Below are 13,909 nucleotides of genomic sequence, written 5' to 3'. Positions count from 1 at the left end.
TGATTCATTCCTAAATCAGGATTTACTACTAACTCAATTAAATACACACTTTCTGCATAATTGCCCATGTGCTGGCAGAAAGTAGTCAGTTGTCAGGGATTTTGTTCATTTCTGGGTTGGCTGCCTGAGAACATAAGGATTTGGGAAGAAACTGTGGAATTACCCATAAATTTTCTTAATTGAATTGAGCATAAGCTTTCAAGCCTAAGATGTGAGCAAGGAAAACTTTCCAGTTTCCAGGCAGAGCTGTCTCCTTGCAGTTATTTACACAGTGCTGCTTTGACTTGCTGTTAAAAAATTACACTGAGGCAGAGATTAGGAATTCAAAGAGCAGTTTTGTAAGAAAAATGCCTCGGTTTCATTCAGTAAGAGGAGATGTGGTAAAAGAGGGAGAGAAGGGGGGGAATGAGCAGGGCAAAGAAAAAGGACTGTTAGTTCAGGCAGGTTTGAATAGTCAGTCAGGCCTTGATCCAGGAGAGCCTTAAGAATGTGCTTTGTTACAACACTTCAGTGTGACAATTGAGAGCATGTGGCCCTAGAGCCTCCTCCCTCCATCCTTCTCTCCTCATCGTCACCCATCTTGTGTGGTTCTAATTTTTTTTGAGAAATACTGTTGAGGGAATTGTGTTTCTGTCACAAAGCTACTGTAAAATTTCTAATCCCTTGTTAGGAGCAACTCACAAAGCTCCTTTCTTCAGCGTTTAAATGTGCCTCATGGAGGACATGTCCATCCTTTTAAAGTTTGTGTTAAAGCAGTGCTCTGCTGCCCTTTCCTGCATTTTGATGTGAATTGTTTACTGAGATTAGAAATAACTGAAGAAATCTTTGATAACAGAAAAATGTACTTTAACACAAAAAGATGCCTGCTTCTTTTGCATGCACATGTGTTCATAGTATTATTTTAGCTTATCATAGATAAGGTAACTTACGTTATTGACGTAAAATATTGTCATTTTTCATGAAAATGCAGCCAATTTTTCTGTGCCAAATGGCAGGTAATACTTGGCGCAATATTATGCCTTCTATTAGATACAATTTAAAATTCATGCCTGCAGCTAATATATTATCCCCGCAGGATTTGGACATCTTTTCTACATTATCCTTGGTCATTTATCTCTTGTCATCATGCAATGTTGGTGTGAGATTTTTACTTAAAACTAGTACAGAATTTCTTTCACTGTGTTCCAGATCAGTGTGCAAGAAATGTTTAAAGCAGCCAACTGAGTGGCATATCTTCTGTACCCTGCAAAGTACTGCTGGAAGTTTTGTGTCTTTCCCTGTAGCCTGCACCGAGAGATTCGTTCCTCACGCACAAACTTTCAGCAACCTGCCAGTGACAAGGCAAAATAACAGAGAGGATGTAGTGCTCGTTTTTGATGCTCGGCATCAAAACAGATGTCTCTGAATCCGGGGTGCCAGGGAACGCAGGGCTGCTCAGCAGTATCAAATAGGGACAACGGGGGGGGTGCGTTTGCCTGCACTGCTGGTGCAGAATTTGGGCTCCGGGCTGACCGCGCTGCCGTGGGTTTTCAGTAACACTAGCCTGAAGTGCACACACACCATGAAACTCTGCATTCCTCCCCCTCCTGCCCAAGGCTTTTGCTTTTTTGGGGGAGGTGGTGGTTGTTTTTCTGTGCCTGCTGACGTCAACAAAATTGCCAGATGGCATTTCAATGCTTTGCAAAGAGACAGGAGCCTTTTATTACCGGGGTCACGTGGATCCCATTCATTTGCATTCCCAGAAGTGATCTAAAGCTTTTGCTCACTGTATAGGCGAAGAGTGCTCTGCACCTTCCAGGGACCCAGAGGGCCTTCTGTGGGATATTGCTGCCTTATGAATCCTTTAGAGGATGCAGAGATGAAGGGTTTACTTCACATTCATTTGGCTAATGTAGAAATATTGAAAGTCTCTAGACAGTTGTGCTTTGCAGAGGTTTTGTGGACTTCTTTTTAAACAACAGAGGAATATTTTTGTGAATTTAGGATAATAAACAGACTTAGAGTGTAGCTCTAAGAGGGTTACTTACAATCTCTCAGGTCCAGGTGACTCAGTAGCTTGTGGAACAAACATGCAAGTCCAACACTGTGATAAATATTAGCAGAGAAGAGGAACTATCAGGATTTAGATTTTGAAGGTTCCAGGCTCTATCACTGGAGCTGGGCTGTGACATGATCGATGTGTTGAAATGGAACAGAGTCCCTTTATACCCCTGAACAGATGACTGGGAGCTCAGTACCAGATGCACAAGATTAAACCAATTTACTTTGCTGTGCCTGAGCCATCTCCACAGCAGCTGGGCAGGGGACATGGCAGTGTTTGAAGGCCAAAACAATCTCTTACTGACGTAGTAACTCCAATATCAGCCCTTGTCTGGCAACTAACCCAGAAGGGAGGGAGCTTATGATTAGATTTTCAGTGGACCTTGGAGAAGTGAACCTGGAGGAACCTGCAAGGCTCACAGGGAAACATGTGAATGTTGGAGAAGGAAAAGCCAGACAATTTTGGGGAGCATGAAGACTTCTGCTTCTTGCAGATTATGAAATTGATCTTTGGAGTAGTTTCTCTGGTTAAAGGGAGGAGAATTGTATTTCTGTCTGAGAATGAAAGGTGGGAGGACTTTTTATTTTTCCTCGAAAGAAACACAAACTACATTTGTTGGAGCATCATGGACTCCATAGTAATGCAGAACAGAGGCTAAGTAATCTGATTTTGACAGCTACATCACAATTTGAAACTAAAACTCCCCTAGACCTATCTGAGATTACCATAGGCTCCAGAACGAGCAATAATCTGAGCTCACAAACCGGGTTTTAATACATTGCTATTCTATTTTCTAGCAGTTTCAGCTTTCAGATGTACCCATGTGGTGCCTCCTTGCTCACAGTACACGGCAGTGACAAAGATGTGTGTAAGTTCCCAAGGGCCATATGTCTGAAAAAAAAATACGGGGCAACATAACCCTATGATCTTTCCAAGTGTGAATATTTTATTGCTTAACAAAGTGCTATTGAAAGGCACTTTGAAACGCGGCATCACAGACTTCCCTTTCCTGCTTGGTAAACCATGTGTTACTATTGGTTACCCTTGTCTTACCAATTTCCCAGCTGTATGACATGCACTAAGTTCTGGTGATTTATCATGGTATTCTGTGTATGTTAAGCATTGCTGCAATTCACATGGTGCTAAGTGGTTACAGAAGAACACACAAATAAATACAGTGAATTATTGGACTCTTTAATTTTGGTACCTTCTTGACTAGGAAGTGGAGAAATAATTTTAAGCTGGCTCAGAGCAGACTGGGTGATGTTGCAGAATACGAAGAGTAATAACCAACTTGACCCTGCTTTCATAACTCCATTCTTCAACTGGGGGAAGAAAATGTAGAGTTTCTTTAGGGCTGGCATCTCAGGCAAAGTTATTGCTCATGCCGTGCTCCGATACCTAATTTAATTTCACAGGGGAGTAGCAATCGGCGTTCACATCATGATTCACAGATCATGGAGCAGGAAACAGCCTGTCAACTTCTAGGGAGCTGAAAGGGGGGAGAGTTGCTTAGAAGAAAAACAAAAATCTGTTTTGTGAAGGAATTCAGCTCATGAGCACAGCAGGCAGACTTCAGTTCTGCTGTGACTCCTGGTGAAGTTAGAGGAGTCACTCTGGAAGATTAATTTGCCCCTGAGTTTATCAATTTGTAAGGTCTTGAGTGCAGATGAGTCCTGTGGTGGATTAAACACAAAGAAAACAAGCAAAAAAGAAATACCACTCTTTCTCATCGAAAATCAGAGGGTTTTGGGACTTCAATTTGAACGTGTCCATTCCATCCCAAATTAGCCGTATTCCACAGCCTGACATCAGCTTGTACCCAACTGAAGACGTGCCAATGTGAATACTTTGCATCTTTTTGCAAATCACGTCAATAACCAAAAGAAAGCATGCTTACACTAACATGCATGTGTAAACATTGCTTTTTGTGTGTATGTGTGTTGATGTTTCTTTATTAGCATTTTAATGTACTTTCATTTTCTCTCTTCCATTATTATTGGTATGTGGATACTCTTAACAGCTCCTTTTGGGAGGGAAAAATGCAATAAACTTCAACCAAATTTAGAGAATACTTTCATGCTAAAACACTGCACAATTACAGGTAGAGTTTAGCATCTTCAACAGCTCTGATAGCAGACAAATACAACATGGGGAGAAGAGAGAGGCATGTATATGTTAACCTTATGTGTTTGACTTATTTCTCTGGAAGGAATTCTGCTTTCTTAATACAGTTGTCAAGCACTTCATTGCTTGGGGAGTTTTGTGTTCCTAGAGAAACTTCTGTAATCCTTCTGCTATGGAATATTTTAGTATGAGAGTCAGTTCAAAATGTTATGAGATTCCCTCCACCTCCCAGAGATGCAGAATTTCTTTGTTGTTTGTACAAGATTTGCAAGATCGTTGGAAAGAATGTGAACAGTGAGAGATTGCTGGGCTAATATAGAAAAAACATGGATTAAGATCTTTTTCCTCCCAAATCGATGATAGCATTTCATGGGCACAGCAGAGCTACAGTCTTGATTTGAAGGAAGAGTAGTGCCATCTGGTGATGCCTGGGAGAGGCTTTTCTGCACCTAAAGCTGCAGGATTGTAATGCCTTGTATGAAAAGTTCTGCTCAGTTGTACCATGGCTGTTACCTGAGGCACTGACTCACTTGCAGTGGTCATCTGGCACTAGGTGTCTCGGTGGTGTGCTCATTTATGGAAGTATTTGTGCTCTAGCCTGGAATAGGTGTTCAGACTAGGTCTTCTGTAATTTTCTCGCTCTCATCCCCTTTTCCCAGTCTGACTTTCGCTTGTGCAGCTGGATGTCCTCCTATCTGTGCTGCCTGACTCTGTCTCCTGCCCTTTCGCCTTTTGCTGTGCCACTGACCCCATGAGACCCTGGTGGGCAGGCAGTAACCCTTAGAGAGAGGAGTGACATTTTGGGCTTCCTTGGTCCATCCCCTGGGAGCTCCCAGTCTGCCTGGCTTGGATTCTAAGTGAGGCTGTGGCTCAGTTCCAGCACGAGACCTGCTCTCTGATCTCCTCTCTCATTATGTTCTCATCAGTAATGAAGGGCTGGCGTGCAGAGCATCACCAGTGCTGCTGCTGCCCGAGGGGAAACAGAGTTCAGCCTGCTGCTCTGGAGCCATGTGAGGTTTTCCATGGCTGTCAGCTTGGTGCAGGGAGAAAAGGTTGTGTTATGTTAAAGGTGGATTCATAAATTGTTTATACAGAGCTAAATGAACATCATTTTACAAGCAGAAATAGTTACTGTGTGTGGTTAGTAGTCTGCCAATAGACAGGTTTTATTTAAAATAATTTATTCTGTGCACTTGGTGAAATGTCCTTTGGCTGGTTTGCATTTAGGCTGGTCACATAAGCAAGGCCTTAAAGCAGACCCTAAATTCTATGTAGGGTCAGAACATGGTTTTGTCTTTTTTGACTGGTTACAAAGTATACCCAAACCCACACAAATCAGGTTTCAGAGTTAAATGTGAAGTCCTGCTTGCAACTGTTTGTTTGTAGCTGGCACAGGCTTATATGGTTGTCTTTATACACAAAAGATTAAATAGTCTTTAGAGACAGTTTTTGATTTGCATTTTCTTCTCTGTTTAAAAAAAAAAAGGGCCAACTAAGTGTTAATTTCTTTCTTTCCAATTAATTCCCCTTCCCTTATTTAAAGTGAGCTATTTACATGTGTGTGAAGTATATTACTGTGGCTGTGTATAGAATGAGATAATTATATAGTTAGTTATGACTTAAAGACATATTTATACCATGCCAGAAAAGTGCCATCCTAATTGAAGCCATCTTTCCTAAAAAGCGGAACAAAGTTGGACCTCATCATGTTGCCTTCTTGTGCCACCTTGATTTTATTGACAGGAAATCAAACATGTTTCTTTGATCTGTCCGTGAAGAGTAAGAGGGCAAGTGGATAAAAGTGTTGTGCATATTTAATTTGGTTGGGTATTTCATTTTGCTGTAGCATCATACAGAATGCTTCAGCCTTACTCTCCACAGTAGTTGCAGCTTGCATTAAACGAGGAAATGGATACAAATAAATTTTTACTTAGGTTAAGGGCAGTCTTCAGATTCCTGGCAAAATGCCAACCTGTTGCACAGTGAGCATTATTGATATGCATTTTCTGCTCTGTGTTAGCTAGGAATGACAGTAATTAAAAGAACAAATCATTTAAGTGAAATGATTCTTCTTTCTAGAGAAGGCTGTTTCCTAATGTTGCCAAAAGTCTCTCAAATGCATTAGGAGGAGAAGGAGGGTGTACAGAGAGAATTGAGCAGCAATTTATGGATCTATTTATTTTACTTTAATGGGATAAATAGGATATCTGAGGCCACTTGTAACACTCAGATGGAAGCAGTCAGGAAGATAATAGAGAATTAGGAAGACAGAATCCATATGCTTCATCAGCTGATCAGTCAGAGCACCGTATGGCAAACAATTTAGCTTGTGGTCTGTTTCAGTTTGTTAACAAATATGTTTACATAAAGCATTTCAATGAGAGATGTGCGTGACTGTTCACCAAGGTCAGGAGTATGAAGTCAAGTGTTTCCTTGTGATTAAACTGGTCTTTTATCTTTGTTGTTCTGAGCTTAACCCCTCAAAGTTAAACTGACTTTGGGGAGAGATCTTTCGCTTCAGTACCCTGCCTTAGGTCACCAGTGTTAATAAACTTGAATATTGAAGTCATCTCTGGAGTCTAATCCATTATGGATCCCATTTAATTCAACTGTGAGCCTCTCACCACAAGAGACACACTATGCCTCTACAGAAGTCTAATGCAGAAAACAATGCAAATATGGGCACCAGGCTGTTCTTCACAAAGAGAAGCCATAACCTTTTTGAAAAAAACAACTGAGGAACTTCATTTCATCATTTTCAAACTAAAGATTTAAGTTTTGAGAAGTTGATGTGATTTCTTGTTCCTATATTTTAATAAAGCTACTCTAAAATTGCTGAAGCAAAGCCAAAAAAAGCCCTTCCCGTTGCTGGAAGTTCCAAAACCAATAATTTTTCTGTCAGTACAAAATATTTTTTGTGTTTGTCTGAAGTTGTCAATGCACTGCGAATCCTTGAGCTGCCTACTTTCAGCTGCTGTTTCTTGTTTGTAAGGACACCACACTGTTCTCTGTGTAAGAGAGCTCTGTGGCTCAATCATGTGATTGTAAGTCTCATCAGCAAGTAGCTCAGTGCTGTGTGCACCAATTAATAGGATTAGTTCTGAGCTAAAATGTCAAGGCTCTATATTGATGTATCTTCCAAAATCTTTGATTTTAGGTGGTAAAACAGATCTGTATGTTGATAACTTCTTTTCTATACTTCCTTTTAAAAATTCAGTTAAGACTTTTAACCTGTCTACCAGGACCAATTCAGCCTACCTATTCAGTAGTAGTAAGTGCTTCTATTGCACTTACTGAAAAAACCACTGATTTCTTACTGGAGTAGATTCAGATGAACCACTGAAGTTCAGCTTCACAAGGATATTTAACATTTAAAAAAGCCCATGTGCAACCCACAGTTGATTTTTTTTTTACTTAATATCCACATCCAAGCAAAAAACATAACTCACTGTGGAGATAGAAATCATTGTTTAGTGTGGTTGCCAGCATAAGCACCAGTGCTTCATGATCTGTGTCTGTTTTTTGGTCTCTATGGTTCTGTTGCCTTTTGTAAATGAGAAGCTGGTGCTGTTATATTTAGATGTGAATTTGAATCCAAGCTTTCCAAAAACACAGAAGTGTTTGGCCCTCATAAAATAGTGCAGACCCTGAGCCAGACAGTCAGAGTTCAGTATGGTGAGATATTAATGATGCAGAAGTACAGATTGGGTCTATCTCTAATTGGAATTGAGAAGCAGCCAGGGTGTCATAATTAGGAACATTACATGCATTTTACTTTTTTCTTTTTCTAAAGTGCAAGTCAAGCACTGCTCACAACCTAAAAGACACAAGTTGAAACTAAAACTTTTCTTAGATTAAAACTGTGTACAAGACAAATCAGCCACCAGCTACATGGAAGAAGTTAGAGGTTGCCGAGATGACTTAGAAAATCCTAGAGCCTTTAGCATCCAATGTGTAGATTACAGGCCAGAGCAGCAGTGGCTGAAAATGGCCATCTGATGCAGGCATTGACCTGTGGCGATCAGCTGGTGTATCTTGTATCTCAGCAGGCAAATTGTTTTGGTTTGGGTTTTTTTTCATTCATGACAGCAAAGGCAAAATGAGCCCACAGTATAAACGAAACTAGTGTGTCTTTAAGTTGGTCCTTGCAGGTCAAGGATGAAGTAGGTTGAAAGCAGTCCTCAGGGCTTGCCGGTCTGTCAGTTTACATCTGTGGTAAGTGAAAAAAATTATTTTAATACCACAGAAGGCATATAGAGGATAGTGTTTTATTTTTCTTGTATATGAATTACTGTTTCTCTCTGTTCTGATCTTCATTGAAGAGTCAGCATAGAAATAATCCAGGAGAGGTGAGGCATTTTCACATCTAGTGCATGCTTAGTGTGTCTTTTGCAGGTCGTGGCTTTAGATGTTAGTAGCTCTGAGACTTAGAGAAATAATAGCTCTGCAGCAGCTATGATGAAGGATTTGGGGGCTGCAAGTCCCTAGGGCTACAGTTGTTTTTCTTGCATGAGTCATAATATAAGAATCCAAAGCCAAGTGTTACAGAAAAATGATTAATTCTTTTCACAGAGGAGTTCGTTAGTGACATAAAGTCATGAGAAAGAGGAGGAGGCATCTGTAGCACTCAGTGGCTATTAACTGGTATTAGTGCGAGTGCTTAAAATCAGGAGAACTGAAATAATGCAAACCACAAGGTCTGATGGAGAAGAAAAAAAATTTAAAATTTGACCAGTTTGTTGTGAAGCTCTCACTGGAGTTTGATGTGCAGAGGATTTATCCTTTTCAAAACGTGGAGAATATCTCTGTCTGCGTTTGGCTTCAGGGAAAGCCCATCCTTAAAAATGGGCCACTAAATATCATTAGTGTTCATGGTCACTGGAGAATTTCATGGGATCTTTCTGCTCTGTTGCTGCAGCATATGGAAAACATGGCCCGACATATACATCTGGCTCCTGCTGTCATTTCCAAATCCCTGTCCTAACTCCAGTAAGAACAGACTGAACATTAAAGGCTCTTTATCTACAGCTTCACTGATGATTACTTCCTGGTTTCTAATTTTTTCTTATTCTGGTTTTTAACACTCATTTTTAAAACCTTACCAAATTTTCTTTTTTTTTCAGTTTATTCTCCTGTGGCAATTCCTTTTTAGTAATTGAAAATACATTTGACACCCTGTGTAGCAACTCTTCACTCCACCCCCCCAATCTTTTATCTTCATTTAGAGGCTGCATTTATTTGCATTACGTTTTTAATGATATTTGGTAATGCTCTTCTTAATACTGTTCAGCAGTTCTTAGTGAAGGGCTGAGGTGGATGTGAATCTTTAGCTGGGGTTATTTTCATACATATTTCTGAAGTTTGCTGCTAATTGTGATGTCTCTTCTCAAGCTGCATCCCAAAAGAGCCTGAAATACTTTGAAAGGGAGAAAATATGGCAGTGTGTGACTCCTTTGGCTTTGCTCTGGTGTAACTGAGACTGTCAAGTTGAAAATGTGGGAGGATTAGTTAGTACACAGAAGGCAGAATGGTGATTATTGCTTTCAATGGATTTTTTTTTAAACTCATGCTGTATATTTGGCTGCTCTGTTTTAGTTCACTGTAGAATTAAAATAGCTTTCCATGCTAAGCAGGCAGTTGGGATGTTGGAGCTGTAAACTCAAATGGTTAAGATCACCAGGTATAAATAGATGGTTTATCCTCCACTGTGTGCACCCAGCATCCCACTCCTGCTAGGTCCCAGCTTGTGGTACTGCAGCTCAAGTTGAGGCTGAAGACAGTTGTCACTGTTTTCTTCGTATGAACACAAACTATCAGCTTCAAGCTACCAATTTGTGACCATCTGATGTACAAATTGGAGAACAATAATGTAAGACAATTGAGGACAGCCTCTGAAGTACAGAATTGTTTTCCTCAGTCTGTGTTATGCAAAGCAGATTTCAGCCCCATTTAGAATTTAATTTTTCCCATCTGCTGTGCTTTAATTAAAAGCAATAATTTTTAAAGTTCCTAGTTTATTTGTAGTGGTGTCTACATTTTAAATAATCTACCCTGACTGTGACTGACTCTGTGATCTACTCTACATCATCAAGTAGTTCTTTGGGCTGGATAGTCGTGATAGTTTAATGTTTTTAGGCAGCCAAATAGCACGGAAAGTCCCTTGGAATTGGGTGACTGAGTCCCCAAGGCTCTGCTGAGAACATCAAACATCAGCGTCAGAGTTTCCACAAGGTTTGCAAGCTGTGACCAGCGGCTCTTAGCCAGGAAGTTCAGCTCGTGCTCTCTCCTCCTTCCAGGAGCTGCTTTCCCTGGATCCTCCTCATGGCGTGCCTTATGCAGAAGGTCATCCCAACTGTCTGAGCGTCTTCACTTGAGCTGGGATTTCCCAAGAAGCCCAAGGCAGAGCACATATATGGCTGGTTGCAGCTTGTCCCTTGCCATGCTGTGCCACCCAGCACACTCTCTGGGGACAACCCTCTGCCCCTTTTCCCTATGCCTTCCAGGGTTTTCCAGCTGCGCTCTACTGGGGCAGGAGGGAAGGTGGAAAATTAAGTACTGCTTTATGTCAGTACCAGTGGAGTTAGTTCATTTGAGGTCCCTTCTGTCAGATATAAATGACAGGGATTTAATTATGTTGCATTGGGTTGTGTCCAGTACTTGCATCCAGACGGGTTCGGAATTTCCTGGTCTGTAGGTCTTGAATCTTAACAAATCCAATCCTCCCACTCCTTGAGATTATTTCTGCATCTATGTTTTTATTATTGCTTGGTTGCTAGTGACCACAAGGACATTTCCTTTCGGTGTGTGTAACAAATCTGGAAAAGCCTGCTAGGTAACCTGAAAGAACTGATTGCCTCCCTTGAAAGTTACAGATGGCACCAAAACTGCATAGAACTCAAATGTGTTCTCTGTTTCTTAAATGTGATCCTTTGCCCCTTGGAATGCTGTGCACAGTGCATGAGGACACATGTGCAGTGTGTGGAGATGAGCACACTTAGGGCAGTTTGATGGTGGGTTTCTCATAACTCACAGAGGTCATGCAGGGCTGGCTTTGATTTCGTTTCTCCCAGGGACTTCACAACCAAATCTGGACCTATCAAGGCAGGGAAAGCAAAAGGCCTTCCTGCACCTTCAGTGCCTGCTGCAGATTAAGTGGTATCAGTTTACGAAGAGTTTTTAGCGTGGATAAAAGACTCCAACAGTCTTCTTGTAAATGTCTGAGCAATTTTTCTCAAACACTGAAATAATTCACCCCAGACAAATACCTGGCAGTATATGTTTCAGTCTGAGCTCTTTGGCTGACAAAGCTGTCATGAACTGAAAGATCCTGTAATGGAAGAAAGTTAGTCAGCTGTAACTATGAGCTTTGTGAGTGGTGTCACCTAAGGTAGAGATGCAGGATGTGGGGATGGCAGCTGCCTCCCCAGACAAAGTGTGCTATAGACAGTGATACATTCCACAGGTTTTATAAGAAGGGGGAAAAAGTATTTCCTTCCCAAACCAGTGTCTCTTTCTTAAAGGATGGTGGTGTTGTCATCCTGGTTTTCTAAAGAAAGTAGTCTTACATGGTCATGCTCCTCTGTGACAGTTCCAAACAAATGTGGCAGATGGGAGGAAGTTTCAGAGATGGTCACCTTCCTAGAAATTTTATGTTAGCCAATGGTGGGATACCAGAGGAAGGTCCAAATCAGTGGCTTTGCTTGCTAGTAGAAGACTGGTAGTTTAATATACTGTGAGATTACAGAGCCAGCTGCTCAACAACATGCACACCAGCCCCAGGCCTGGCTGCCTCTTGCTGACTCTGTGGCCTCAGGTCTATTGCTGAGGAAAAGGGTCACTGCAATACAGTGAGGGGACAAAAAGTATAACTCTTTAGTGAGACCCATTTCATTAGATCCTCTGCTTGCAGAGCTACTTTGAAAGACTTGCTCTGGCTGCTCTGTGATCCTTGGACTCTGGCATCTTTCTGGCATGTGCTCATGCTACAGACACACTTCATGGGGCAGTCATGACATTATCTGCTCTGCAGATCAGAGTTCAATGTAATTGTTATCAGGTAGGTCTGCTTTGCTGTAGTGGTGCCATCTCAAGCATCTTAGAGCCAGGATTAAAATGAAAATCGTTATGGCTCAAGCAAGGTTTAAGTTTCCTTCATTGTGGGCTCATCTTTTGTGCGTCAGTGTCTGGTTTATGGTTATGTGGCTCTGGGTGCTTTAAAGACTCAGTGGCAAAGTCGGTGACTACATAGATGCCTTGGAAAGGTTTTCTTTGATCAATGTGATGAGACAACAGGAAGATGCTATTTTCAGCCCCACCAAAGAGTGTGCCTTACAGAGCCTGTGGCTGGTTCACCTCCAGAGAGCAGTGGGAATGCTGTGCTTCATTAAGCTGGAGAAAAGATTGTCATAAACATCTTGCTTGCTCACCAGAGAAGAGAAAATCTGAAATCTTCTGTTAGTACAAAGTAAGAGAGAAATAAAAATAAAAACACTCCAGTTCTAGAGCTTTAAATGGAGAAAAGTGAAATGTGAAAGTATTGCATGCACGCTTTTTTTCCTTAGTCATTCAGTGGAAGGTGGAGTAGTTAAGTCTGTGGCGCCTTTAAAATGATTCATTATTTCCATAGAAGCCAATTGATGTTTATCCTTCAAATTGCTCTGTGGACATTAAAATAATGGAGAATTATATTTGCTTTTAATTTTGTTTCCAGACAGCTTGGCCTGAACATTTATGATGTGACTTGGAAACCATATCAAATTGTGATTTATAGTTGCTCGTAATTGTGTGAAGATTGAAGATACGCTGGATGCTGCTTTTCTTTTCTTTTTCCTCCTCGCCTCCCTCATTCTTTTGCTTACAGAGTGTTCTTGAGTGTAACGTTGTGAAAGGCCAACATCTCTGCCTTCATTGCTTTTCCTTGTACAAACCACAGCAAATGAAGATTTTATTTTTTCCTAACATGAGGCTGCATGAAAGGAATTGTGGTTTGTAATTGATAATTGGTTTGGGGTTTTTTTCCTGCTTAAGTTTTGACTGATTTTGTGTAGTCACGATAATCACCCTTTTTCTAGGTTGGAGAGAGAGGTGTTTTTTCATTAAGCTGGATGAGAATCATATGCAAAACATGAATGGGAAGGGGGAAGACTTTTCTTTGTGGTAAAGCATCTGTTAAGTGTACGGATGTCAAATCTGCTCCACAGGTGAGCCAACAGGAATAGTTCATACCAAAATTTATCTATCGGGTCTTATGGCTAAAGGAATTTGTTATTCCTATTTTCCTAAATTCATTTTTTCTGCACAGTTTTATCTGCTTTTTCCTCCTACTGAGTAAAAAGCTATTCTTAAGAGTTTTGTGCATAATATAATTTAACAGAAGAAAACAAATAGGATTTTGTGAACTAATAGAAAAGCCCACTGAAGGTTATGCAAAATTTGAAAGCTTTTTTAGTCATGTTGCAGACTCCAAAACAGATGAGTCAAACCTAAAAATTCTAAATGATTATTAAAATTTTTCACTATACTTTTTTCTTATTGAATATAAGAGTGTTCCTTACAGTTGTTTCCTGCCCTGACAAAAATCGTCTGTGTGATACTGGGACATGCTACTTTTGCACATGCAGCAGTATGTTTTGGGTTGTTTTTTTTTTAATTTCTGTACATAAAACAAACCCTCAAAACATGCAGCAAGTGCATTTGGGCCCAGTTAGTAATTCCAGATGGCCCCGTGGCCTAAACCAGCTG

General features: G+C 40.8%; 1 protein-coding gene across 4 annotated transcripts in view; it reads left to right on the top strand.

The window, feature by feature from the left end:
• Positions 1–13,909, top strand: part of PDE3A (phosphodiesterase 3A) — a 224,560-nt gene that overhangs the window by 164,353 nt on the left and 46,298 nt on the right. Inside the window, exon 1 of one of the 4 annotated variants that reach the window (XM_032107312.1) lies at positions 13,282–13,368. The exons of the other annotated variants lie outside the window; for them this stretch is intronic. Coding sequence (XP_031963203.1) covers positions 13,297–13,368 — 72 coding nt within the window. The 5' untranslated portion in view covers positions 13,282–13,296. Of the gene's footprint in view, positions 1–13,281; positions 13,369–13,909 lie in introns of those variants that run through there. 4 annotated transcript variants of the gene reach the window in all.

The sequence above is a fragment of the Corvus moneduloides genome, chromosome 4, assembly GCF_009650955.1.
Source record: "Corvus moneduloides isolate bCorMon1 chromosome 4, bCorMon1.pri, whole genome shotgun sequence".
NCBI classification, from domain to species: domain Eukaryota; kingdom Metazoa; phylum Chordata; class Aves; order Passeriformes; family Corvidae; genus Corvus; species Corvus moneduloides.
The sequence above is the reverse complement of the archived record's forward strand: the minus strand, read 5'-3'. Positions and strand labels throughout refer to the sequence as shown.